We start from the raw sequence: 25,958 nt of genomic DNA, 5'->3' as shown, positions 1-25,958 counted from the left end.
GAAACAGGATACGGGGCTTGATGGACCTTCGGCCTGTCTCAGTATGGCAACTCTTATGTTCTTAATTCGGGAATGATCCAATTATTCTCATCAAAAAAGCAGACAAGAATTGTGCTACTGTTATAAATAGGACTGATTATGTATCAGAAATTAGAAGACAAGAAGTTATCAAAAACTTAAAAGTGAAACTACGTTTATTTATTTTTTCAATTTTACACACCATTCTCCCAGGGGAGCTCAGAACAGTTTACATGAATTTATTCAGATACTCGAACATTTTTCCCTGTCTGTCCCAGCAGGCTCACAATCTATCTAATGTACCTGGGGCAATGGGGGGATTAAGTGAATTGCCCAGGGTCACAAGGAGCAGTGTGGGTGCTGAGGCTATAGCTTTAACCACTGCGCTACACTCTCCCCCTGATTAAAAATACTATTTGGAACTTTGTTAGATACAGCAAGAGAAGATAGTCTTCTAATGGTACCCTACCCTTTAATAGCTACTATAGACATCATTTTTCAAAAATACCCATAGCACTTTCCTCATCTCCAGGTAGATCAATTACCGTATTTTTCGCACCATAAGATGCACCTCACCATAAGATGCACCCCAGATTTAGAGGAGGAAAACAAGAAAAAAAACATTCTGAACCAAATTGTGCACCCAGCCTCCCTCACTGCCTGTCATTCTCTGCACCAAACCCCACACTCCTTTCCAGGCTCTGCACCCTGTCTCCCCTTCCCTGACCTGTAACCTACCACACCCTCACCTCTGGTGGTCTAGTGATAGGCTGGGACAGGAGGGATCCATCCCAGCCAACTAACAATTTTTTCCTTGGCAAGCGGTATTTTAAAAGGAAGGGCTGGCAATGTTATCATCTTTGCTCCATAAGACTCACCCCCTTTTTGGAGGTGGAAACAATGCATCTTATGGACCGAAAAGGAGAAATTAGGTTCTTACCTGCTAATTTACTTTCTTTTAGCTTCTCCAGACCAGTAGAGGTTAATCTTTACGAATGGGTATATATCCAATCATGACCAGTAGGTGGAGACTGAAAACAAAACTGTGAGATAGTACATAAGATATCCCCTTCTCTATTCTCATCAGTCTGCCGAATAGCCAAGCAGAACCAAGAACGGAAAACAGAAATAAACAATACTCCAAACATGAGTAACAACAAACGTACCCAAAGTGCTGTTGGAAAATGCAGAGGAGAAATACCAGAAGGAAAATGTCCCCACAGCTCGCCAGCTAAGCCAGCCGAGCCACAGTCACTGTTCTTTAATTCTCCCCGGCCCTAGAAAAATACTAGAACCCGCAGCAAAAAACAAAACTGCCCACGCAACAGCCCCAACAACACAACAACAGACAGGGTGGGGGCCTCTACTGGTCTGGAGAAGCTAAAAGAAAGTAAATTAGCAGGTAAGAACCTAATTTCTTCTTCTTTAGCACTCTCCAGACCAGTAGAGGTTAGTCTTTCCGAATGGGACGTACAAAAGCAGTTCCCATCATGGGCGGGACCCCCGAAGGGCCAACACCAGAACACGCTCACCGAACACCGCGTCCCGACACGCCCAAACATCTACCCGGTAGTGAATGACAAAGGAATGCAAGGAAGACCATACCGCAACCATACAAATGTCCACCGGAGGCACGAGCGAAGACTCAGCCCAAGAAGCCGCCGGACCCCGAGTGGAATGAGCCTTGAGAAAACTCCGGAACAGGCTTCTGTCTCAGAAGAGAAGCGGAAGCAATAATCTTCTTGATTTAGCGCGCAAGAGTAGCCGTAGAAGCGCCAGCCCCCCTACAAGGACCCGCCAGAAGGACAAAGAGATGATCTGGGAAACAAGTAGTGCAGCCGGGCACCCATCGGAACCAAAGGGGTGCCGGCAAAGAGCCATCGGGCAGGACGGACAGTGGGGAAACCGGCGGGGGAATTCCCAGCCCCCCGACGGGCCCCCTGAAAGGACTGCATGCACTGAGCAAACCGACCCCGGGGAAAAACCGGAAGCCTGGAAAGAAGCAGTCCGACGCCCAGGGCGAAACCTGCAAAATACCCGCAGACGCCCCCGGGAAGTGCCACCCCGAGACGTCGGGTGGGCACAGTCCTCAGGCAGATGGGCATCTCAGAGTCTGAACCAACTTATCTAAGTCCTCTCCAAACAAAAACGACCCCCGAAAGGGAAATTTTTGGAAATTAAATGTGGACGCGAAGCAACAAGGTACGGCGCACAGCCACCAAAAGCCCCAGACTTAGCCGCAGGCTGCACCAAGGCAGAAAGAGCATCCGAGAGGAACAAGGCAGCCATCTCAATCATCGCCACCTCCTGATCCACAAAGGACCAGACATCAGACTCATGATCCAGGACACGCTCAGACCACCGAAAAACGGTGTGAGCCACCAGCCCCACACAAATAGCCACCTGGACCCCCAAGGCAGAGACATCATGATTCTGCTTAATAAGTGTCTCTAACGTACGCTCCTCAGAGACCCTAAGGGCAAAAACCTCCTGCAACTGGCACGGTATGCCACTTACCAATCACTGAGACCACCGCGTCCACCACTGGTGAAAATAAGGTAGCCCTAACCCCCTCCGGGATGGGATCTCAATGAGCCAGGGCACGTGCAAACCGATACGGCGCCCCTGGCGAAATTCACTGCGCCAGCACGATATCCCGAAAAATCCTGATCCACAGGAAAAGAGCGGGAAAACAGGACAGACCCCTTGAAGCAGAGGGGCCCCATACGCGGGGTCTCCGGTGGCGCATCACCAAAAAAGCAGCACCGAGGAGACCTGCTAAATCAGGTCTAACAGCGCATCCCTCTAAAGAAAAAGCACACCACAGATGCCTCTGCGCTGGAAGATGGGAAACCCGATGCCCCGCTGCCAGTGGCCGTCCCCTCTAGAGAATCCTGGAAGCCCGCCAAAGCGGCCAGGTCCTCAATCATGCCAAAACGCTCCTCTGACCACCAATCCGCAATCCAAGCCCTCCCGCGGGCGCATGGATGAGGGAGGAGGAAGAGGGGACGCCAAACGAAAAGAGGGAGGCAAGACCACAGGGGGTGCGGAAGGAAAACCACCCCCGAAACCACCCAGGCGCACGTGGGACCTCCAACTGTCTGCACAAAGAAAGAATTAAATCAAGGGGGGGAAAAACCCCAGGGGTCCCTGCTGAAACCTGCCCCTGTGTTTGCAATACAGGGGGAAGGTCACCTGAGGTTGCAGACAAAATGGAGTGGCCAGACAGAGAAAATGGCGAAGTTCCCGCCAAAAATGCTCCCTCCATAGCCTGTTGCGGCTGAGAAACCAGATCAGTCCCAGCCGCTAAAACAGGCAAGTCGGCATCAGCTGTCAAAAAATCAGCTGAGAGGGAATCCTTTGCATCCCGACGGTCGGCGATTCGGGGAATCCCTCCATGGGCGGTTGGAGAAGACCGGGCTTCCCCACTGCTCCCAACTGACTCGCGAGGCAACATGGGCGGGGAGCCCTAGGCGCCTGCAGCTGCTGCCGACGGAGCTCCACCATCTCACCAGCCCAAACTGCCGAGTTCAGGACAGCCGCGAGTGCTTCATGTCTGAACCAAATTGTGTCCCACTCCCCCGGAGAAGGGCACAATTGCTCCATACGCGACCTAGCTAGAAACAAAGTGCCGGTTAGATGAAAAAATACAGTAAGATACAGTCATCTTAAAGGGAAACAACCCTCCAGACCAGCACTACCTCAGGATTTGGGGTTTTTTTTTGTTTTTTTTTACAGAACAGACTCCACAGACTCTCGAAGCAATATGCCTTGCTTGATTTAGGGGCCAAGGCTTACTGCTGAGGCTCCTCTTAAAAAAAAAAAAATGTGGGGAGGTGGAGGAAGTGGGGGGAGGGAGCCCGCTCGACACCCACCGGGTTTGACACCCCTGAGGTCAGACGGACCCCCAAACAGGGCCCACCCAAGCTCTGTCCAGCCAAAAAACAGGGACTAGAAACCCCCTAAACAAATTCCAACAGCCCTACCAAGGGAGATGAGTACAGATCACTCAACACCTGCTGGAGACTGAAGTAGATTGGTGAGAATAGAGAAGGGGATATCTTATGTACTATCTCACAGTTTTGTTTTCAGTCTCCACCTGCTGGTCATGATTGGATATATACCCATTTGTAAAGATTAACCTCTACTGTTCTGGAGAGTGCTAAAGAAATATGGTACTTCTGCTCTTGGCTCTATTCTAGAGCACCTTTCAGTCCTTCTTGATAAGTTTCTCAATCACTGGTACCAAAATTTCTCAATCATTCGTACCAAAATCCTATAGCAGAGATTAATATTCTGGAGAATTTAACTAATTTAGACAATATTTTACTAGTCACTATGGATGATGAATCTCTCTATTCTAATGCACCACAAACAGAAACAATTGAAATGATAAGAAATGTGTTCAGTGACAGAGATTTATGTCCATGAATTCCAACTGAATTCATTGTGGATCTTACAACTCCTCTGAGAATTCCCCAATTAAAGTTCCATCAACTTGAAACAATTTTTGTTAATAGAACTTATCAACTAGAGCCCAGTTCTCCAACTGGCCTCACAAAATCTTCCAGAAGTTGCACTGTTCACTCGACACCATTTGCTGGAGAGAGAGAAATGCTACAGAGCTTCAGCTGCACAGAGCACACTAATATTGTTTCCGCTAATTCCATCTGCTGGTTGACAGTAGAGGCCAACTGAATTTCAGTTTCTATGCCAAAACATCTAGATTTGGCCTTTCTTGGCCAGAAACTGAAACTCCCTGCTCTGCGACCACTGAACTGCCCCCAAAAGCCTGCACCCCTGGGCCAGCCTTCCACCAAGCTGCCCACCAACTCTGCTCTCCCCAGGCCTACCTCTTGAAGTCAAAATGGCTGCCGAGACTGCCACAGGATGTTGTGGCAGCCATTTTGAGACTGGAACCAACATGGGCAGGAGTGAATGGAGATAGCTCCTAACCTGAAGAGGCCTGGGTTTTTTTTGCTGCAGGGCTGAAGGTCCAGGGGGATAAGCTTTCTAATCTAATCCAGCAATAATATTCTCCAAATCCAATAGATTCAAAGCAGATCACAGTGTAGGAAACAAAACCAGAAAAATCTTCTAGGATAAACAATAATAAAGCTAAACAATCAAATTTGCACAGAAAGAAATTATAATTTGACATACGATTAATCCTAAGTAATTTTTAAATAAATAGGTCTTAAAAAAAGAATAAAATGTCAAAGATTTTAATTCTATTGATAAAGAATTCCAAAACTGAATGGCCTGGAAATTAACAGAATCCTCAAGGTGAATGGGGGGAACAAGAGTGACAGTTTCGGTTGCTGCACTGGCTGAAACCGAGCAGTGAATTTCAGCCGCTGATTCAGTTTTGGCTGAAACCAAAAGCCCCAGTTTCTGTCACCCTCAGGTTCTAGAGAGTATGCTAAGGAAAATAAGCTCTGTAAAAAGCTTGTTGTTCAACCATACTTATGGGTCCAGGTACAGTGAGGAAGGCAGTAGGAGGGCACTATTTCATGTATTATTTGATTTATTATGCAATGTTTTACTATATGTGTATTAATTCCAGGGGTTATTTGATGGCCTATGTTTTGTTCAAGTCTGCCAAGGCACTGGGGCATTGTGCCTCAAACTGACAGGTTATAAGGGATTGACATACAGGGTGCCCACAAAAACACTCCTTGATTTTAAATGGTTACAAAATCAAAACTTATTGGAATATGTTTATAAATAAGATGACAGCAAATAGAAATCCCCAAAAGCAGTTAGCAAGATCTTACATAAGAACATAAGAACTGCCATCTCCGGATCAGACCCATGGTCCATCGAGTCCGGCGATCCGCACACGCGGAGGCCCAGTCAGGTATACACCTGATGTAGTTTTAGTCACCCATATCCCTCTATGCCTCTCATAAGGAGATGTGCATCTAATTTGCCTTTGAATCCCAGCACAGTGGATTCCTTAATAACCTCCTTTGGGAGAGCATTCCAGGCGTCTACCACTCGCTGCGTAAAACAGAACTTCCTGACATTTGTCCTGGACTTGTCCCCCCTTAGCTTCAAACCATGTCCTCTTGTCCGTGTCGCGTTGGACAATGTAAATAATTTATTTTCCTGCTCTATTTTATCGATGCCTTTCAGCATTTTGAACGTCTCGATCATGTCCCCTCGCAGCCTCCTCTTCTCAAGGGAGAACAGTCCCAGTTTCTTGAGTCGTTCCTCATATTCCAAGTTCTCCATACCTCTTATTAACTTCGTTGCTCGTCTCTGCACCCTCTCCAACAGTTTTATATCCTTCTTTAGGTTGGGAGACCAATGTTGGACACAGTATTCCAAGTGTGGTCTGACCATTGCTCTATAAAGCGGTATTATGACTTTCTCCGATCTACTCGTGATTCCTTTCTTTATCATGCCTAACATTCTGTTTGCTTTCTTTGCCGCTGCCGCGCATTGTGTATACAATCACTTGCACTTTCACCCTTATAAGCTGCAATTGGTGCAGAAGTTACAAACTTCAGACAAAGCAATATGACAAAATAACCAGGTGTTCCTCAAGTGGCCCCCGAGATCACTGGACATTACAGTTTGTGAAATTTTCCTTTGGGGCTATGTTAAAGACACTACCCGCAACTATGGATAATCTGCAAGAACACATCACTGAAGCTATAAACGCAATCACGCCGGATATGCTTCGGAGAGTCTAGTCCAAGCTCGATTATCGCATCAATGTTTGCCGAGTTAACAGGTGGGGCACACATCGAGTATATGTAATCAACAGATACCATATGAAACTTTATGAGTTGATGAAACTGTAGTCTCAAGGTGAAAGAAGATTCCAATCAATTTTGGTTTTGTAACCATTTAAAATCAAGGAGTGTTTTTGTGGGCACCCTGTATACATTATGACTATTTGAATCTCCTTGGAACAGGACTCTCATCAATGCTGTTACTTACTGTCCCATAGGCGGTGACCTGGAAGTGCTTCTTTGTTAGAGGAGCTTCTTGCTGGTGACTATGCAAATTCCGTCTGGTTCTGAAAATAAGGACACAGCTCACAATTTTCATTCAGATATAAAACGGAGACAAGCAATGATTGGGACTGCACCTAAAGATTAAGAGGAAGATACCAGACTGCACCTCTAAGCAGGGACAGTTCTCCAGAGCATAACTAAGCTTTCTGGGCACTGCCTTCCAACTACCCAGATGGAGGACACCAAACATCAAATACCATTACCCCAAACTAATCACCAGAACCATTCTATATCCCAGAAGGTGCTTACATTCTGTGCTCCAGCTGGATAATGTCCCCATGTTTCACTAACTCAGCAGAAGTAGAAAGATCTGAGAAAAAAAAAAGAATCGTTTTCATCAGGATATTAAAAAGCATTCCATATTTATAAACAGCCTAAAGTTCTCATACAGCCCTGACAAAATTCCCCAGAATAGAAGCAGAGACCTGAAAGCAAGGCACTGTCAAACTTTTCATGCAGTAAGAGCCAAAGAAGCAGAAAGCATAACATCAAAGAGGCCCTGCGGTGGCTAATGGCTGCAAGCTCTCTCAAAATCAATTTCATGCCCAGCCACTCCCTCTGGTCCTAGCACACACACACACATATATGTATCACTCACCCACCACTCTAATTTAAAGACCTACATGAGTCCCTTAGTTCCTCCTTTGGGAAGCCACAAAGTGCAGATTCACACCAGTAAAGATAGCTGGCAACATCCTCCTTCAGCCTCCACACATGGTAATCTTCCACCTTTTCAGCATCCAGGCCTTGGTAACAGAGTGGGAGGTGGAGGAAGGAGGACTCAAACACAACGCCTATCTTGGGTACCCAACTGCACTGGTACACCTTGGTGGGGAAGGGGAGGAAGGAATATTTCAACCCCACTTGTGAAGCTGAACAATTCTAGAGAGCCGAAAAATGCATTTTGTACCAGCAAGAGCCTCAAGCAGGCAAGGACATGAAAAATTAGGCCTAACCTAATCTGTTTTCCTTTAGTCTTTCCAAAGTGGCCCAGAAAGGACATTGAAATATGAAGGCAAATAAAGGCCATACGGCTCTTCCAGTCTGCCCATCCGCAGCATCCGCTATCTCCTCCTCTCCCTAAGAGATCCCACATGCCTGTCCCAGGCTTTCTTGAATTCAGACACAGTCTTTGTTTCCACCACCTCTACTGGGAGACTATTTCACGCACCCTTTCTGTAATATACTCGTAGTATTTCCTTAGATTACTCCGGAGCCTATCACCTCTTAACTTCATCCTATGCCCTCTCATTCCAGAACTTCCTTTCAAATGAGACTCAACACATGCGCATTTATGCCATGTAGATATTTAAACATACTCCCCTCTCTCTGCTCTCCTCCAAAGTATATGTATTGAGATTTTTAAATCTGTACCTATATGCATTATGTTGAAGGCCACCACCCTGTTTATATCTTTATTTATTCAATTTTCTATACCATTCTCCCAGGAGAACTCAGAACGGTTTACATGAGTTTATTCAGGTACTCAAGCATTTTTCCCTGTTCCGGTGGGCTCATAAATCTATCTAATGTACCTGGGAGATTAAGTGACTTGTCAGGTGTGGCCTCTAGAATTGTACACAATATTCTAAATGAAGTCTCACCAAAGTCTCATACAGGGGCATCAATACTTCCTTTTTCCTACTGGCCATTCCTCTCCCCATGCACCCAAGCATCCTTCTAGCTTTCACAATCACACCCAAGTCCTGCTCTTCTGTTGCCCTCTAAGCTGTACCATTCCCTCAGGTTTCTGCAGCCCAAATGCATGACCTTGCATTTCTTAGCATTAAATCTTAGCTGCCTAGCTTCGCTAGGTCCTTCCTCATGACCAAGGGGGTTATATACTCCTACCAGCAGTGCATAACCCATCAGTCGTTTCTGAGCTGGTTTGCAAGGACACTAAGGAATTATATTATATATTTAATAAATTGCTAATTTGGGGGAACTTTAAAAGCCTTCTTGCAGTCAACACTGGGACATCAATTTCATTTTTCTCTAGATGGAGTGCTATTTTTTTAACTCTTTAGCCTTGGGGGGCACAAGGCCTCCATAAAAAATGGGTTTTTAGTATAGTATAGTATAGTATATTGGGCAAGAAATGTATCCTTAAATCGCTGGTTGCTGCCTTCTCCCCCATTCTTATGATACTGGAGAAATAAAATTCTTTCTTTGATGATGTGGGAGTTTACAGCGGCAAGTACTTCAAATAAGAAGTGTACTGCATTTTTGAAGATTTGGTTATAATTTCTGGTGGAATTCGATATGTCATATTTACAAAATGGAGAGAATAATAGCTGTGCAAAAAGGGAATTTTAATAAATTTCATGAGGGGGGCGTGGCTTGGCACACGCAAAACATGGATGTGTGATCGCGTTGCTCCGCTTTTCCAGGCAGCGGTTTGAAGATCAGAAATACCTTTTCGCCTTAAATTTCGGATTTTGGTGGGTTTGTGTGCCGTAAGGAGATGGCCAGTACGCGGCAATCAAAAATTGATGCGGCCTTTGTGGCATCCAGCACGGTGAAGCGCGTCAAACATGATCATGTGACGGCCTCTAAAGCCCCACTTCCAGATGATGAGGAAATTGATAAAAAAGAAATAATGGCTGAGCTTAGGAAAATATCACAGCTGATTCAGAAGAATGCAGATATCATACAGGAAGTTAAGGAAGAAGTTTTAAATACAAATAGACAGCTGGAAATTGCTAATCAACAAGTGGCCGTTTTAGAACACAGAGTGGAGCAGTTAGAGATAACGGCAGCTCAGTCTAAGGCTGATACTAAAATCATTAATGATTTGCAAAAGCAACTGGTGGACTATGAAAATCGTGGATGGAGAAAGAACGTGAAAATCATTGGGCTAGCAGAAAATTTGGAGGGGGGAAATCCTATTCAGTTCTTGGAGAATTTACTGCCAAAGTTATTACAACTGAATTCTAAGTACCCCCTAGAAATTGAACGAGCACATAGAATTCCATTTCAACAGTCTGCTAACAACTCAAAGCCCAGACCTCTTATTTTTAAGCTTTTGAGATTCTAGCAAGCCTTTGAAATATTAAGTGTGGCAAAGGTTGATAAAAACTTAAATTATAAAGGCTCCAAATTATTATTCTTGCCGGATTTTGCAAAGAGTACTGTGGCTTTAAGGCAGTAGTTCCTTCAGCTTCGTCCTCAGTTGAAAGAAAAAGGTTTTAAGTATGGATTATACTATCCTGTAAAAATGAGAGTATCCAGTGGGAATAAATCACTTTATTTTGATGATCCTGAGAAACTGAAGGATTTCTTGGTCACTTCAGGTCTTTCAAGAAAAGAAGATTAGAAGAGGATGAATAAGAGTTATGCTTCATCATTCTTATGTTTTTGTTATATGCAATGGAATTTTTTTATTTTTACTTCATAGATGTTAATAGAATTGTTTCTCTTTATTTACTATTCTTTCTTTTTTCTTTCTTTTGAACATTTGATTTGTTATGTCAGTGCTAGTGGTGTCATGAATGTTTTATGTTATTTTGTTTTAATGTGTTGTTTATTAGCTGTGTTTAGGTTTTATGATTTGGAGAAACAATAATAGAATGAAATATGGACAAATATATTTCTGAATTTTAGTTTATTTTTCTTTATGATAATCTAGATATGTGATATTTATCTTTATTGATCTTGGTTACATTATATGTATATGTCATTTTGTGTTTGGAATTTGGATATATCATTTGATCATGTCCTTAATAACTATAATTCTATAATCATTTATTGGTGAAGTAAATTGTTGATTTTGGAGTATGGAAAGTTATGAAATATTATTTGGTCCTGCTGTTAATGTATTGTATGCTTAATGGTTGGAATTGTGATGATTATTTTAGCTATGAATATGTATAATCTCTTCATTTTATTGAATCTATTAAGGGGATTTTAATGATATATTTTAGATTAAATTATGGAAGGGGTGGTATATATTAGATTTAAAGGGGCTTTTATGCAAAATATATGGAATTTATAAGATAAAGTTATTTAAATTTTGTCTTTAGCAGATGAATATAATTTGAATTTGGTCAAATGAGTTTTTATATTAATGTTTGAGGTTAACAAATTAATTCTATGAGTTTATAATCTGATTAATTCTATATATTTAATATGAATTTGGTTTATTTTATGGTCATTTTATTATATGATATATATACATTGTTTTTATGGATATTTAAGGCATTAATGAATTATTTTAATATTAACATTTATATTAGAAGATGAATTTGATTATACATTGCCTGGGGGGAGTGTGCGGGTTGCATAACCTATGCGTGTTACAAGTTTATCCATTTATAGGGTGGGTTTGGGTGGGTTGGGGATGGTTTTTTTTTCCATAATTTGGGTAAAAAAGGTTTTAGAGGATAGGGGGGTTTGGTATCTAATTTATTTATTATTGGATTTTATGAAGGTGCTGATGTTTAGTCATTTCAATTTGATTAAGCTTGCATATTATTATTGGTATATATATGGATATTTAGATGGTGATTAAGTTTTTTGCCTTAAATATCAATGGCCTTTATCATATGATCAAGAAGAAGAAAATGTTAGATTTCCTTAAAAAGCAAAATGCTGATGTTTATTTTATCCAAGAGACGCATCTATCAATTATAGAATCTAGGAAGCTGGAAGAGGATTGGATTTCTAAAAAAATTTTTGCCCCACCAATTGGGAAAAAAGCAGGGGTTGCTATTTTAAGTTAAGTAGGAAATGTACAGCTGATTTTTAAATGGTCGCTTCGGACCCCTTAGGAAGACGGGTACATGTTAAAATGAGCATGGGAAATACTACCCTTGACTTGTTCAATGTTTATGCTCCAAATACGAATCAAATGGAGTTTTTTAAGACTTTACAACAATTGTTACTCCCACTGGCTGCTTCTAATTTAGTAGTGGCTGGAGATTTCAATGCTGTAATGGATCCAATTGTTGATAAGAGTCCAAGTAAGATTATGAAATCATTAGGCCTAGATAATTTAGTTCAATCTTGTGATTTGATAGATATATGGCGTATTCTTCATTTTGGTGACTGAAAATTTTCTTTTTGTTCACAGGTTCATAATTCCTTTTCAAGGATTGATTATATTTTTGTTTCCAATAAAATTGCTCAGAATGTGTTAAAAGCCATCATAGATCCTATCATTTTGTCTGATCATGGTGGTGTTTGGATTGAATTACAATCTGATGAACAAGTTGGTTCTAAACCGATATGGAGGTTTGATGATACTTTGATTACAGATTCAAAATTCCTTGAAGATTTTAAATTAAAAATAATTGAATTTTTTCAAATTAATGCCTCTGATGATATTAATATTGAAATGTTATGGGATGCATTTAAAGCAACCATGAGAGGACATATTTCATATTCGGCATATACTAGAAAACAACTTAAAAAACAATTTTATGATTTGGAAAAAGAAATTAAGATATTGGAAAATAAATTAGTTAATAGATGGGAACAGAGTACCTTACAAATTTTATTGAAAGCAAAAGCTAAGTATAATGAATTATCTTCTAAATTAGTAAGGAATGATTTGTTTTATCAGCAAACTCAGTATTATGGAAATTCAAACAAGGCAGGAAAATTATTAGCAAATTATCTTAAAGCAAAAAAGAGGAAAACAAAAATTATTGCAATAAAAGATAATAAAGGAGAAATACATACTAAAATTGAGCATATTTTACAACAGTTTCTTACTTTCTATAAAGACCTATATTCTTCTGAGACTTATAGGAACAAAGAACAAGATGGTTTAGAATTTTTTAATTTAATTAATGGATCAAAAATTCCTGAGCATATAAAAGGAAGTTTAGAAGAACCTATATCTCTAAAAGAATTAGAAATAGCATTGAAGTCTCTTAGAGTTGGATCCGCTGCAGGTGGTGATGGTTATACTGTAGAATTCTATAAGTCATTTCAAATTACCCTTTTACCATATTTGTTAAATTTATATCAATATCAACTGACTAAAGGTTGCATTTTAAGGTACTATGGTAGATTCCTTAATAATTGTTTTACCAAAGCCAAACAGAGATCCCACTTTGCTTTCAAACTACAGGCCTATTTCATTAATAAATGTGGATGGAAAACTTATTGCTAAACTATTGGCTTTACGATTGGCAAAAGCTCTCCCTTTTATTATTGGTACTCACCAAACAGGATTTGTAGCAAGGAGACATTCTTCTCACAATACTAGATTGGCTTTTCATACTTTAAATTTAACAAAAAAAATGAATGATCTGGCTTTCTTGGTTTCTCTGGATGCAGAAAAAGCATTTGATAGAGTTGAGTGGAATTTTATGTATCAGGCATTGGAATGGATTGGTGTGGGTTCTGGTTTTATTCAAATGATTCAGACGCTGTATAGCTCTCCTGGTGCAAGATTATATATTAATAATAATTTATCGGATAGGTTTAACTTGCGGAGGGGGGTTAGACTTTTTGATGTTGTTTTAGAACCCTTGTTGATTGCTATTAATCAAGCAAAGGGGATACAAGGTATTCCTTATTCGAATTGGGAATATAAAATCTCTGCTTATGCAGATGATATACTGCTTTATTTGAAGAATCCAGAAACCACCATTCCATGCTTACTTGAATTGATAGAGGAATTTGGAAAGTTTTCAGGATACAAGATTAATTGGAGTAAGTCTGAAGTTCTTCCACTTAATGTTCATTGTGCCAAAGGTTTATTCGATTTATTTACATTTGTCTGGAAAGAAGATGGTCTAAAATACTTAGGCATCACTATTAAAAACAATATTGAGGATACAGTGAAGGAGAATGAAAAACTTTTATTAAAAAAAGTAACAGAAATGTGTGAGAAATGGAATCCGTTACATTTATCTTGGTGGGGGCGAGTTCAAACTATAAAAATGATGATATTGCCTGTGGTTTGTTATCAAATGAGTATGATACCAGTTTTTTTTCAGGGGTCCTTTTATAAAAAGTTAAATGGTATTCTTACGAAATTTGTTTGGTTGGGTAAAAAGCCTAGAATTGGTTTAGTATCTTTATAAAAATCAATTGTGGAGGGGGGGGTAAATTTTCCAAATTTTTATAGGTATCATCAAGCCTATATTCTACGTCAGGATATGTGTTGGGTCCTCCCAGAGCTCATGGAGAATGTCCCAGATTGATTATATTTAGATCTGGTTCATTTTCTTAGTAAAAAAATACCTAAGAAATATAAGGAGAATAGAATTTTGACTGATACCTGGAAAACTTTACGTTATATTAGTAATTTATCACCTATTCCAATTTCTAAATCAGTACATCAATCCATTTGGCTAAACTCCAAGATTAAAATTGGTGGATTTCAAATTGTCTGAAAGCATTGGATTACTGCAGGTATTCGAACTTTGAATGATGTTATTTCAAATGGTACCCTGCTTAGTTTTTCACAATTGCAACATAAATATGGTTTAAATAAGACACAAAGTTTTAAGTGGTTGCAGCTGAAGCAGGCTATTCAGGAGGGGTTCCCTGAATGGAAAGATCTTAATAATCAGTTTAGTTTGGAATTCCTATGCTTTCAGGCGGATTTCTTGGGACACCAAGCCACACAGTGGTATAAATTGTTATATGGTTATTTGAATAAAAAACAGAAAACTGATCTTAGAGACATTTGGAGCATTGAGATCAAGTTTCTGCATCTCAATGGCCACGAATTTGGTCTTGGAGAATAAGATGTATAATGTATAATGCATAATGTATAATGCATCTATGAGATAAACGTGGTTTTTTTTGTTGCATAGAGCTTTTTGGACCCCAATTCGTTTACAAAAATTAGATAGCTCTAAGTCTAATAGATGTTGGCATTGTAATCTGGATGCAGGGACTTTAGATCATTTAGTTTTTTTCTGTCCTTGTATTAATGCCTTTTGGAAGTCAATTTGGCCCCAAATTAATTCTTTATTAGGGAATTATGTTGCCTTATCAAGTTTCAAGTTTTATTGAATTTGATAAATCGCCTATTTTGTACTAAGCGAGCAACAATTAAAAAAGAAATGCTGTACATAGCTTTAGAAGAGGTACATAAAAAACTTCAGACAGACAGTACAGACAAACTAGAAAAAACAATGGGAAGGGGTAAAGTAGGTTAAAGTTACATATTGCGTTTCTCAGAGGAGAAGAAAGTGAAAATATGATAGAGGAAAAAACATTAGGGTTGGGGGTTTGGAAAGCCATATCGAGAGAAGTTATCCAATGATACAATTTTATTTGGAACTTCAATGAGGTTGAAAAGCCAAATTTCAACGTCTAATAATAAATTATTATTAATATTGACAGGAGTTGCCATTCAGCATATTACTAGAAACTGGAAGGATTATACAAGACTCAATTATACCTTCTGGTGGAATTCTGTATGTCATATATACAAGATGGAAAGAATCCTTGCTTTACAGAATGGAAATCATGCAGGAACTAAGAAGCCTCAGGGAGGAGGTGAAACGTCTGAGAGGCATCAGAGAGGATGAGACCTATATAGATGGGATAGTGCAGGAACTATCCCAAATCACAGAACGGGCCCTTGATGGATCTCCCATGATGACTCCAGGGCCGTCGTCAAAGAAACCAACTTTTGCAGTTCAGGAGATGGATGGAGACACTGACTCCTGGCAGTTAGTGACCTCCTCCCACAGGTAAACGTGGGAGACCCCCCCCCCATTCACAATCTCTTCACCTTCTCACTCTTTCTCTCACCAGGGCAGCTCCACATCAACTCCACATCTGAGCCTGAGGAACAGATTCCAGGTCTTGCAGGAAGAGACTACCGACGTAGAGATGGACCAGGATCAACACACATCTCCATCTCCGGGCACGATGGATCGATACCCCCAAAAGAAGCGTAGAGTAATAGCCATTGGGGACTCCATGTTGAGGGGCACCGAGGGACCAATATGCAGACCGGATATGCAGTCGAGGGAGGTCTGCTGTCTGCCCGGAGCCAGAATAAGAGATGTGACCACCTGTCTCGATAGACTTCTCAGGCCCCAGGACCACTTCCCCATGCTGGTCATCCACGTAGGAACGAATGACACTGCCAAGAACACCCTGGAGGACATAACTAGAGACTTCGGAGCGCTGGGAAAGAGGCTGAAGCAGATAGGAGCACAGGTAGTATTCTCTTCCATTCTTCCTGTTAGGGGCAGGGACGAACGCATCCTGAAGACGAATGAGTGGCTGCAACGATGGTGGCAGGAAATGAACTTCGGATTCCTGAATCACGGAGAGGCACTACAGGGACTACAGGGACCAGACGGACTCCACCTGACCAACAGAGGTAAGAATGTCTTCGGACACAGACTAGCCCGCCTAGTTCGAAGGGCTTTAAACTAGGTAAGTCGGGGGAGGGTACCCATTTTTACACCGGAGCAGTAAGTAACAATCCTGATGTGGCAAACCAAAACTCCGCTTCCAAGTCTGAGGTAAGTACCCTTAATGCAAAAGAATCGCTAGGAGACACTTTAACTCCAATGGATGGCTCACTACAGGAGCTTAAAAAACAGAAAGAGTGGAGAGCTATGTATGTTAACGCACGCAGCCTAGGGAATACATTTCTAGAACTAGAAACAGAAATAGTTAATGCAGCTAGACGTAGTAGCAATATCCGAAATATGGTTCACAGACTCTCATGGATGGGATATAACTATACCAGGATACAACCTGCTTCGACAAGACAGAGAAGGTAAGTTAGGAGGTGGGGTAGCACTTTACATCAAAGAGAACATCAAGACAACCAGGATCACCGATGTCAAGTATACTGGGGAATCCATCTGGGTAAACCTGGCCAGAGGCGGAGAAAAATGCCTATACCTTGGTGTGGTATACAGACCTCCAAGACAATCAGAGGACAAAGACACTGAATTAATTGACGACATGGAGAATATCACCTTACGGGGGGACGTAGTTCTGTTAGGAGACTTCAACATGCCTGATGTAGACTGGAACACACTCTCAGCGACAACTTGTGATAGCAGGAGGATATTAACGTCCATGAAGGGAGTATGGCTCAAACAACTGGTACTAGAGCCCACTAGGGCCCAGGCCATCCTGGACCTGGTACTTACGAACGGGGAAAGCGTCTCGGAGGTCTCGGTGGGAGAAACGCTAGCCACCAGTGACCATAACATGGTATGGTTTAACCTTAAGAAAGGCTTCCCTAGATCACAAACAAAAACAAGGGTACTCAATTTCCGGGGTACTGACTTCACACGCATGGGAGATTTCGTCTATCAGACGCTGCAGGTTCAAGAAGTAACTGATAATGTGGAAGCTATGTGGTCAAACTTGAAATCGACCCTTCATGAGGCAACTATCCGCTACATAAAATCGGTAACCAAACAACAAAGAAAAAAGAAACCTCAATGGTTCACAGATGAGGTCTCGTACCTAGTCAAGGAGAAGAAAAAAGCATTTCTCTCATACAAACGCACCGGGGAAAAAGAAGCTAACATTGAATACAGGACAAAGTCTGCAGCAGTCAAAACAGCAGTCAGGGAGGCCAAACTTCGAACGGAAGAAACTCTAGCGAAGAACATTAAGAAAGGGGACAAATCCTTCTTCAGATACATTAGCGACAGGAAAAAGAACGCAAACGGGATAGTACGCCTTAGAACGCCAGATGGAAATTATGTGGAAACAGATTCCGATAAAGCCAAAATACTGAATGATTACTTCTGTTCAGTCTTTACCTGCCACGGCTGGAAGCAAAGCAAAGCATGGAAGACCCATTTCAGAATTTTGAGTTCACACCAGCTGATGTTTACAGAGAATTGTCAAGACTCAAGGTGAACAAAGCCATGGGACCGGACAATTTGCACCCAAGAGTGCTCAGAGAGCTATGCGATGTTTTGGCGAAACCGTTAGCCATGCTCTTCAATCTCTCCCTGAGAACGGGGAGAGTCCCCCTGGACTGGAAAACTGCCAACGTTGTTCCTCTGCACAAGAAGGGTTGCAGAGCGGAGGCTGCGAATTACAGACCAGTGAATCTCACATCAATAGTGTGTAAACTCATGGAAACTCTACTTAAAGGCAAATTAGACACAATACTGGATGAGGGGAATCTGAGGGATCCTTGCCAACATGGATTCACTAGGGGCAGGTCATGCCAGTCCAATCTTATCAGCTTCTTTGACTGGGTGACAGGAAAGCTAGACTCGGGAGAGTCTCTGGACATAGTGTACTTGGATTTCAGTAAAGCTTTTGACAGTGTCCCACACCGTAGACTATTAAACAAGATGAAATCAATGGGGTTAGGTGAGAAACTAACTGCATGGGTCAAGGAGTGGCTGAGTGGAAGACTTCAGAGGGTGGTGGTCAATGGCGCCCTCTCTGAGACATCGGAGGTGACTAGCGGAGTGCCGCAGAGCTCAGTCCTGGTACCATCCCTTTTCAACATATTCATAGGGGACTTGACCCGAGGGCTTCAGGGTAAAGTAGCACTGTTTGCCGACGACGCCAAACTGTGTAATATAGTAGGTGAAAGCAATCTCAAGGATAGTATGACGCAGGATCTGATCACATTGGAAAACTGGTCCTCGACGTGGCAGCTGGGCTTCAACGCTAAGAAGTGTAAGGTCATGCATCTCGGTAACAGAAATCCATGCAGAACATATACCTTGAATGGAGAAACACTAGCTAGGACTTCAGAAGAACGGGACTTGGGAGTGATCATCAGCGCAGACATGAAGGGTGCCAAACAAGTAGAGAAGGCCTCATCCAAGGCAAGGCAAATGATGGGATGTATCAATAGAAGCTTCATCAGCCGCAAACCTGAAGTCATAATGCCACTCTACAGAACCATGGTGAGACCTCATCTCGAGTACTGTGTGCAATTCTGGAGGCCACATTACCGAAAAGATGTGCTTCGAGCAGAGTCGGTCCAGCGGATGGCCACTAGGATGGTCTCCGGACTCAAGGGTCTCTCATACGAAGAAAGACTGGGCAAATTGCAGCTCTATTCTCTAGAGGAGCACAGGGAAAGGGGTGATATGATTGAGACATTCAAGTACGTCACAGGTCATGTCGAGGTGGAAAACGACATATTCTTTCCCAAGGGACCCTCGGTCACAAGGGGGCACCCGCTCAAACTCAAAGGAGGGAAATTTAGTGGCGACACCAGGAAGTATTTCTTCACAGAAAGGGTGGTAGATCACTGGAACAAACTTCCGGTGCAGGTGATCAAGGCCACCAGTGTGCTCGACTTTAAGAATAAGTGGGACATTCACGTGGGATCCCTACGAGGGTCGAGTTAAGGAACTGGGTCATTAGCACTTAGACTTAATGAGGTGGGTCAGTGGAGTGGGCAGACTTGATGGGCTGTAGCCCTTTTCTGCCGTCATCTTTCTATGTTTTTTTTTTTTTTTTATTATCATCTTTCTATGTTTCTATGAAATTATACTAATTTTAAAAAGATTTGGGGGCCATTGATTGTATATTCGAATGATTAGACACCTTTATGTATTAGAAGCATGATTAATGAAGGGGGGTATGCAATATGTGATTTGATTGAGTTCACTGTTGTTTTGGGAAGGGATGGGAGGAGGGAGGGAGGTATTTATGTACTTAAGACATTATTGGACAGGATTTTCAAGTGATTTATTTGAATTATTTGTTGTAATATTGTACACTTGTTGAAAGATTTGAAAATGAATAAAGATTTGGAAAATAAATAAATGAATAAATTTAATGAGGTATGATGACCATTAACAAAACATTGCAATGAATAGACATCATTTTATATTATAAATACAATTTAAGATAGAAGGGATGGGAGGGGGGAATTTGAATTTATTAAATGACTAGATCATTAGGAAAGATTATTGATGTGATATATTTGATTGAATTTAAGATTCAAAGGGAGGGAGGGATGGGATAAAATTTTTATCTATTGGTATCATAAATGATAGAATTTCAAATGATGTATTTATTGACAAATGTTTAATATATATGTATTTGTTGTAAGATGAAAAACGAATAAAGAATTAAAAAAAAAAAGATTTGTTATCTTATTTACAGATATTATCCCCTCCAGCATGTAGTAGAACTCTTAACACACTTCAGGTTCAACCAAAGCTACTGTTGCTGATATCCTGAGCTCCTGTGATGGGGGAGGCATTAGAACATTTTGGGGAGGGGGAGGGAGATATCTGTACAGTTTATCATCTTGTAAACGGTGTAGGCTTAGACCTTGTTCTGTTCAAAGAATTCTAATTCTGTTCATGTTGTGCCAATTTTTGCACAGCTGCCTCTATAGAATCGTCAAAAAGTTCTTCCCCTATTTTGGAGATTGATGTCCATATCAGAGACTGAGCCAAGCTAGGTGTCTCATAGCTACTGACATAGCAGATGCTCTAGATGACAACTCAAAAGCATCATAGGCTGACCTTTCTATATATTGTCTAGTCTGTGAAAGAGCTTGAATATTTCGCTGATATTTTGCATGATGCTCTGTTGGAATATATTGCTCAAAGTCAGGCAATTTCGCCACCAGTTGTTTTAAATACAAAAACATGTAAAAATTGTAATTAAGGATCCTGCTCGCCAGCATAGAATTTTGATAAAGGCGACATCCAAAATGATCCATAGTACGACCTTCGTGCCATGGTGGTGCTGAGGCACACACACTTGTACTGAAAATATTTTTTAAGGGCTGATTCCACAAGTAATGATTGATGTTGAAGTTGTGGGCTATCAAATCCTGGAGATCAGATTCTGTAAATAGAATCTAGTTGTCTTGGAGCTACTGTGATAGATAAAGGTGTTTCCCAATTTTTAAGAAGTGTCTCTTTAAAAATGTCATGTAACAGTAACTTGAGGAGCTCTTTGGGAGGCTCTGTATAATCCAAGGCATCCAAGTATTCAGAACTTGGTCCAGTGTCAGCTTCCAGTGAGATAGGTAGGGCTTTGCCCAGCTGTCAAATATATTTGGTAAAGGAAAGTCCTTCTGGAGAAGATCTTCTGGGAAGTGTTTTCCATGGCAACAGTTCTGAAGGTATGCCATAAGACTCATAGTCAGATAAAGTTAGTGCACACTATGAGTCAGATCATGAATCAGAGAAAAATCCTGTAGATATGTATTGAGAAAAAGGATGTTTCCAGGAAAATTTACGTCATCTTCGGTACTGATCCAATGAAGAGGATCGATGAGTATCCCTTTTTCGCTTTGAAGCATGAGATCGACATGATGAGGACTGATGATGCCTTGGTGTCAAACATCGTGGTGAAGAAGTGTCAATGCTTCGAGGTAGTGGATCGATGTCTCAATGGAAGACGTCAATGAGATGAACTAGAACCTCAATGCCTGGAGGTAGATTGTTGTCTAGATGGGGAATGACGATGCCTCTCAGAACATCCATAAGAAGTAGCCCGATGCTTTGATGGAAAGATGACATCGGTTCTTTGAGGCCTCGTAGTGCTATGCTCAGGCTGGGCAGATACCGAGGGAGTCGATGTGAGTACCCACATACAATGCAATTTAAACATAATACCAATCTCAACTCTGGAAGAAGGTGTCAAGTTTCTCTCTGAAATTATGCACCATTACCGATAGGCTCAGTAGCCGGTATCCTCGGTGCAGCAAGTTGCCTCGGGGCGGGTACCTCGATGAGGATGCACACCGTGAAGGAGAGACAACCTGCAAAGCTGGAGAACGATGGCATCGTTGTTCAGCTTGCATCAAGGGACTTGATACTGTAGAGACGTGTGACGCTTGCTGAGAATGTACCAGTGTTGATGGCTTGTTGGTACCTTCAGTGCAGCAGGTTGTCTTGTAGCAGGTGACCTCGATGAGAATGCACACCGTGAAGGAGACAACCTGCGAAGCTGCAGAACAATGGCGTCAGTGTTTGGTCTGCATCATGAGACTCAATGCTGAAGAGACCTTCAACGCTTGGTGGGAAGTAGATGGCAGGAGTTTGATGGCGATGGCTCTGAAGAACTTCTCCTGTTGAATGCGACGAGCCTTGATTGAGCACATTTGTAAGGTGGAACACCGAGCACAAGATTCAACTCGGTGTTCAGGGCCAAACACTGTAGACACCAACTATGAGGGTCGGTGATAGAAATAGGCCACTGGCACCTACAACACTTTTTAAAACCTGTCATCAGTTTCGACATGTATGGAAAAAGCTTGTCTAGAGATTAAACTCAATGTGTAAAACTAAAGAGAGAGAACCGCCGAGGAAAAATCCCAAGGCTGAAACCCAAGTTTCAAGAAAAAAGACAAAAATATATATTTGTGGTTGTTGGGGGTTTTTTTAGTAGTAGAAAGTAAGAACAATACTGAAGGCAAAATGAAAAGAAAGAAAAACACGAAAGTGGGAAGGCAACACAGACTGAATGGAGTCCAGTCCAAAAATACTTCTTCACTCTGCAAAAAACGAAGAACTGAGGTACCGCGAGCCTACGTTGGGTGATGTGGACAGTCGCAAAGTTTCTTAAAACTTAAAGTGACAGTACACTTTTTAATACTGTCCATACCGGGGCTCCGTGGATGACGTCACCCACATGTGAGAATATGCTGCCTGCTTGTCCTAGGATAATGAGTGAACCAGCAAAAAGGGGAGAGGACAGGGAGACAAGACGGTGTACTGTCAAATACGAGGATGGGGGAGATAGAGCAATACTGGACACTTGTGGGTGGGGGAAAGATGACACCATTAATGATGTTAAAAAATTTTTAAACGGCATTAAGCATTTAATATATTAATCGTATTATTAGCTTGTTAAATGTATAGCCTTTGTATGAACACATGAGAGGTCCTGCTTACCGTGTTGCGCATGCTGTTTCTTCACTATCCATAGGTTATTGAGATCCTTGTGCAAGTAGGAAGTGATCTGAAATACAAGACGCCACACAGCTCATTCCTGAAGGGGATGGAGAGGATCTCTCTCTCTCTTATTAGGTTTGTAGAACAGTGGAATTATTCATTTCCATGCTCCAGTCTACCAACCTGTTGCTGCGGTGCCCCCATACCCTCTGGGTACAGGTGCCAGTGAGAATGCAGAGACCCTCCTGCCGTGCGAAGGTTCTTCATGGTAATGACAGACCCATATGCCAAGTCTGCAAAAGAACAGAAGCTGCTATAACTTTGCAGAAAGCATCAGTCTTCCTTGGGCCCAACCACCTTCCCACCCCCTCTCTCCAATCATCCTTTCAGCATGCTCCTGAGTGTGTCAGACAGTATTTCTTTGGTATTTATTTATGGATTTATATATTGCTTATAGCCTAAGTGGTTCATATTCAAGTACTCTAGCATTTTCCCTCTCTCTCCTGCCAGGCTCACAGTCTATCTAACGTACCTGGGGCAGTGGAGGATTAAGCGACTTACCCAGGGCTGTAACTCTAACCACTACGCTATGCTTTCAATCGTCACCCTAAATACCACTCAGAAAATAAAGATTAATGAAGAAAAAAAACAATTCTGGGATCAAAAAACTTATAGTTTGGAAATTCAATAAAGATTTTAAACAAAAACCAATCCAAACTTGCTGTGAAAACTGTATGTAAAAACAAAAGAGGTGTGCACCAGTAAAGAATGGGAGTTTTGCTGGGAGCAGTGGCCCACCATATCACCATACAAAGTGTGAAACAGGTCTGGTAAAGACTCAAGCAGAAGAGGAGTGTCCAAACGAGGAGGTGGGGGAGAACCGGAGCCGTTTTGAATTAAGGTCAATGACAATCGAGCTCTGTGATTTCTTGCTCTTTGGATGCATTGCACGTTTACTGTTATTGCTTACTTAGACGATAAACGATTTTTTAAATAAATTCTTTATTCATTTTCAACACTTACAATAAGTGAAAACAGTATATAACATCAATATGTACTTAAATACATCACTTAATACTCTATAAAACTCTATTTCAAATCCCATATCCCTCCCCCTCCATATTCAATAACTTTCATCAAACCCAAGAAAACATATTGGGCTCCTTTTATCAAGGTGCGGTAGGCGGTTAACGCACGGAATGCCACACATTCAACCGCCTGCCCTGCTAGTCGCTATCGCCTCCATTGATGAGGCGTTAGTTTTTTGGCGTGCCATGGGGATTAGCGCGTGATGAAATGTCCGACGCGCTAACCACCGTAGCGCACCTTGATAAAAAGAGCCCATAATAACTTCCCTCCTCCCCACATTGTTTACACTCATAAGAAAACCAAAATACCCCCACCCTGGATGTGCATATTTAAGGGGAAAAATGATATTCATTCATTACAGTGTTTGGTTAATGGCTCCCAAATATCCTGAAATTTCTTAATGAGGAGCTTTTGACAAGACTCGCTTAATATTTCAAAGAAAGGGATAAGTAATTTCCCGTCACTAACATCTTTTCCTGGTGCTTCTTACTTGCTCATTTTCTTTTAGTCCCTCCAGACCGGCACAGGTTTACCCTCCTCTGCCAACAGGTGGAGCCTGAGACACTGACAAATGGGCTGTGCAGTACCATCTACAATCAGTCTGATGAATAGCTAAGGAGGAACTAACTAAGAACTAAAGAACCGTTACTACAAAACAGCAAATGCACTCCCAAAAGGAGAATATCAAGCAAATGTCCGGATTGGACATGAAAAACACTGTTGGATACTGATTAGAACAAGAACCTTCAAAAATGTCCCCACAGCTCGCCAGCTAGGCCCGATGAAGCAAACTCCCCAACAACCCAGACTAAAAGATACCGCTGAAAAAACCGTACTCTCTGTGAAAGGACACTGAATAAAAATGACAGGGCGGGGTCTGTGCCGGCCTGGAGGGACTAAAAGAAAGAAAATGAGCAGGCAAGAACCTAATTTCTCCTCCAGACTAGCACAGAATGGATGGGACGTACCAAAGGGCTGCCACAAGATCACGCTCACCAAACACCGTGTCACAGTGCGCCTGAACATCCACATGGTAATGGTGACTAAACGGCAGCCTCAGGCCTTTTTTTTTAAGAAGGCTCCTTTTAATTCCTTGCATCTTGCAATTTTTTTCTTTTTATTCCTTCTCACAGCTAACCAGCTGTATCAAGAAAAGGCAGACACCACAGGCACTCTAAGCTATATTCGTAGCCAGTATCGGTGCCACGCATAAAGTTGAGGCTCCTCTAGATTCAAAAAACCTGGGGGGGGGGGGTAGGGATTTGGCCCTTCCGAGTGTGACATCCCCAAGGTCGGTAGGACCCCCCGAGAGGGCTCCCCAAGCTCAGTCCGGACAGACATAGGGACAAAAAACGATTCACTAACCAGATCCAACAGGCCTTAACAAACCTCAGCACCGCACAAACAGACCACTCCACCTGCTGTACCTGGGACTGCACAGTCCATTTATACTAAGCCAAAAGTCAGTGTCTCAGTCTCCACTTGCTGGCAGAGGAACGTAAACCATCCATTCTTTGCCGGTCTGCAGAGATGCTAAAGAAGTTGGGAGTTAACCCAGTGACTGGCTGGATCATCTGGTGACTGCTCAAAGAGAATGTGAAGAAAATGGGTTGCTGCTAACCCTCTAACCAAAACTACCACATTGAGGAACTTGGAGAATGGCTTTTATGATTGAAGTGACCTGGAAAAGAAGCTCTTCCTAAGAGGCTAATACAGTGAACTACAGAAACTCATCTGAGAAGCGAGAGTGTGGATTGCTCACACTTTTCCCACTCGTTAGCCAGGTATGGCATTTCCACTACATTCAGACTGAAAGACATTGATCTAAGTTCCATCCCACTTGTCACCTTGAACTTTGGAGTCAGGAATAAGTCGTCCAAGTACCTGAACCCAAGAACCATGCTAGCTCCAGACTGGACTACGCTTGCACAAGACATGGGATACGAGTACCCAGAAATCGAGAACTTTGAGGGCTTTCCAAATCCAACGGCAAAGCTGCTTCCGGGTCAGCCACGGGCCATGGCTTTGT

The 25,958-nt window shown here is 42.0% G+C and overlaps 1 protein-coding gene across 1 annotated transcript in view; it reads right to left on the bottom strand.

Moving 5' to 3' along the window:
- Window positions 1-25,958, bottom strand: part of POMT2 (protein O-mannosyltransferase 2) — a 174,102-nt gene that overhangs the window by 98,689 nt on the left and 49,455 nt on the right. The window contains exons 9-12 of the mRNA XM_033951284.1: window positions 23,024-23,133; window positions 22,841-22,907; window positions 7,296-7,356; window positions 6,970-7,048 (exon numbers count right to left, since the gene is read on the bottom strand). Of these exons, the coding sequence (XP_033807175.1) occupies window positions 6,970-7,048; window positions 7,296-7,356; window positions 22,841-22,907; window positions 23,024-23,133 (317 nt within the window). The remainder of the gene's footprint in view (window positions 1-6,969; window positions 7,049-7,295; window positions 7,357-22,840; window positions 22,908-23,023; window positions 23,134-25,958) is intronic.

This window comes from Geotrypetes seraphini, chromosome 7, assembly GCF_902459505.1.
Source record: "Geotrypetes seraphini chromosome 7, aGeoSer1.1, whole genome shotgun sequence".
NCBI lineage: Eukaryota > Metazoa > Chordata > Amphibia > Gymnophiona > Dermophiidae > Geotrypetes > Geotrypetes seraphini.
Note: the sequence above shows the minus strand (reverse complement) of the source record. Positions and strands in the feature narration are given on the sequence as shown.